Below are 2752 nucleotides of genomic sequence, written 5' to 3'. Positions count from 1 at the left end.
GCCTAATTATAAATCGATAGAAAATTTACAGATAATTACACAGATATTGGTCGATTGGTATATAATATACACACTCCAAAAAACCAGGAAAACAATATTGATTCAATATTCCATACTTTAATAGAACAGCATCGGTAAATTAGTGCTGAAGTTGATTGTTATAAAATCAGAAAAAAAATAATGATAATGATAATGGCAATGAGCTAATAGGTGAGCTAATTCCATAACGGATTGTACAAATGCACAATACAATACAACAACAATAAAATAACACATCACATTACCGTTTCTGTACACATTTTCACTAAAACCGTGTACTGTATATGTAAATAGACAACCAGTTAGAGAACCCTGTCGGTAGTAGCTATGAAAATATTTTGAAAAACTGAACGAACCGTTACTGCGATAATTAGTGTTTCCAATGCCCATACTAGGCTATTATCTATGGCACCTTATTTTTTTTTATATAACAGCTATTGAAAAGTGTTCCCAATCTGTTGGTTATTTCTGTGAGAGGGAACAGAAATGCATTCCTTATAGCTACTTGTGCGACGGCCTTGTCGACTGTGACACGGGAGTGGACGAATTCGCCACCACGTGCTTAGTGGCTGCCAAGACAACCTTAGGTAAGATGTAATGTTTGGGCCTAAAATGTAAATAAATATTGAACAGGATAGCTTCACCAGTCATTTGTGCAGAATGTAGGTCTAATAGATGCAGATGCAACGATCTAAATGTATTATCACTCGAATAAAATATATGGAATAGGTGAAAAGACCCTAACGTTGTCTAGTACCGGTATTTGATTAAATGTTGTTTTTTTCATTCTTTTCTTATATATTGGCCTAACATAAGTGTGTTTATAAAATCGTAGATAATGCTGTTGTTCTTTTGTCGAAAGGCCGTTTCTAAAATCCAACACGAACATTTTTCCATATAGCTCCATCTGTGTGCACCGTTGACCAATTCCAATGCGACGGAGAAAGATGTATACACATCTCTTGGTGGTGCGACAATTTCATTGACTGCAAAGATACTACGGATGAGCAGAACTGCGGTGAAACCAGCGGCAGTGGTAGTTTAGGTAGGCTTTGCCGCCGGATTGGCTAAGAGCAGAGGGTGGAAGTGGTGGTGGTTGGGGGGGGGGTGTACGGTGAGAAAATCCACAAATCGTCGGAGAAATTTAAAAATTGCATACGTTTTTTGGTGACATCAAGCCCTCACCTCTGGCTAAAAGACCCAGATATCACAGTCTGTAAAACACTATTGTATATAAGCTGCAACGCTGGGCATATCATTTGTTTCATCTATGTATATTGCCTGAAAGGGTCGACTCAAATCAATGTCAATATTTGGACTAGATGTGATCGAAAAAAAAATAAAACTAATGAAAAATATGCACATATTACCACATTTTACAAATGTTCATTCAAGGTTGGATTTAAGAACCGACACGCCTCGTCACTTATAAATAATCAGACAATTGCTCTCAATGACTTTTGTTGCAATTATCGGTGATTAATTTTCAGATTCATGTAGTACCAATCAGTTCCAATGCCAGTATACCTACGGCTGCATCAATTCTCAATATCGATGCGACGGTAATACAGATTGCGTTGATGGATCAGATGAAACCAATTGTGGTGAGAATGATATCTGTTCTGGAATTATAGTATTTCATTATAGCTCCATGATCTGCGTATGCTTATCGATCATTAACTGACGTCATTACAATATCGATAACGAAGGGTGGTTGCTATGGCCTGGCAAGTGTTTAGTAATGTAATACACGTGAACTTTTTGTTTTATTAACGTCAGTCTACAAAAAAAGAATAATGAGATTAATGATAATTTTCAAGATTTGGGAATAATAAACAATAGTTATAATAATAAAGATAATAAATAATAATAAAGATAATATCTGTCTCTTATACACATCTAGATGTGTATAAGAGACAGCAATAAAGCTGGTGTCTCAAAAGTTGACATACAGTTAGAGGTTAAAGGTAAATTTTATTTTTATTTTTAGCCTTTTAATTTATATTAATTTTTGAATTAATTAAACTGTACTGAAATGGAGTTGTATAGCTTGGTGGTTAAGATACTTGTTTTCCAATCCCAGAGTCATGTGTTCAATTTCTGTCATGGCAACATTTTTTTTTCCACGACCAAAACTTCAGTCCCAAAGCCTCATAATGAGACTATGTAGACATCTTGTTTATATGTTTGTCTTGTGGTGAAAGGTGTGCCACTTAGTAAAGTGATTAAGTTTGCTGGTGTACGGTAAGAATGGCCCTGGAAAAAATGGCCCAGGAAAAATTGACCCCGGTAAAATTGGCCCCGGTAAAATTGGCCCCGGTAAAAATGGCCCTGGTAAAAGTGGCCCCAAATGACAGGTAGGTAAAAATGGCATCAAATATAAAATTCTATATTAAAACTGATTTAAAAAAAAATCATTATATGCATTTTTTTAAACTGAAATAATTTAGTTTTTAAAGGGAATCTAACATCAAATAAATTGCCATTTACATTTTACTTTTTGCAGAAATTACATATTCAATGATAAAATATTCAAAGATAAAAAATAGCCATGAATAACACTTTTTTCCATTTAAATGTTAAAAAATAGCAACAACATTAATCAATAAATCAACATAAATCATGCATTTATTAATACTAAAATAATTTATTTGTGGCCAATTTCAAGGAAGCGGAATCACAATTTTCCAGAAATTCAATCCGGGTATTGGTA

The 2752-nt window shown here is 34.3% G+C and overlaps 2 protein-coding genes across 2 annotated transcripts in view; both read left to right on the top strand.

Moving 5' to 3' along the window:
- The first annotated feature begins 406 nt into the window (after positions 1-406).
- On the top strand, positions 407-1753 carry LOC117114340 (low-density lipoprotein receptor-like). The gene is made up of 3 exons (XM_033257992.1): positions 407-626; positions 941-1084; positions 1530-1753. The coding sequence occupies exons 1-3, from the start codon at positions 422-424 to the stop codon at positions 1721-1723; spliced, it is 543 nt and encodes a 180-aa protein (XP_033113883.1). The 5' UTR covers positions 407-421; the 3' UTR covers positions 1724-1753.
- Positions 1754-1942: 189 nt separating this feature from the next.
- Positions 1943-2752, top strand: part of LOC117114577 (very low-density lipoprotein receptor-like) — a 15950-nt gene continuing 15140 nt past the window's right edge. The window contains exon 1 of the mRNA XM_033258254.1: positions 1943-2006. Within this exon, the coding sequence (XP_033114145.1) occupies positions 1943-2006 (64 nt within the window). The remainder of the gene's footprint in view (positions 2007-2752) is intronic.

This window comes from Anneissia japonica, unplaced genomic scaffold (genome assembly GCF_011630105.1).
Source record: "Anneissia japonica isolate Jap-2015-1 unplaced genomic scaffold, ASM1163010v1 scaffold199_len4679917_cov187, whole genome shotgun sequence".
Classification (NCBI taxonomy): domain Eukaryota; kingdom Metazoa; phylum Echinodermata; class Crinoidea; order Comatulida; family Comatulidae; genus Anneissia; species Anneissia japonica.
The sequence above is the reverse complement of the archived record's forward strand: the minus strand, read 5'-3'. Positions and strand labels throughout refer to the sequence as shown.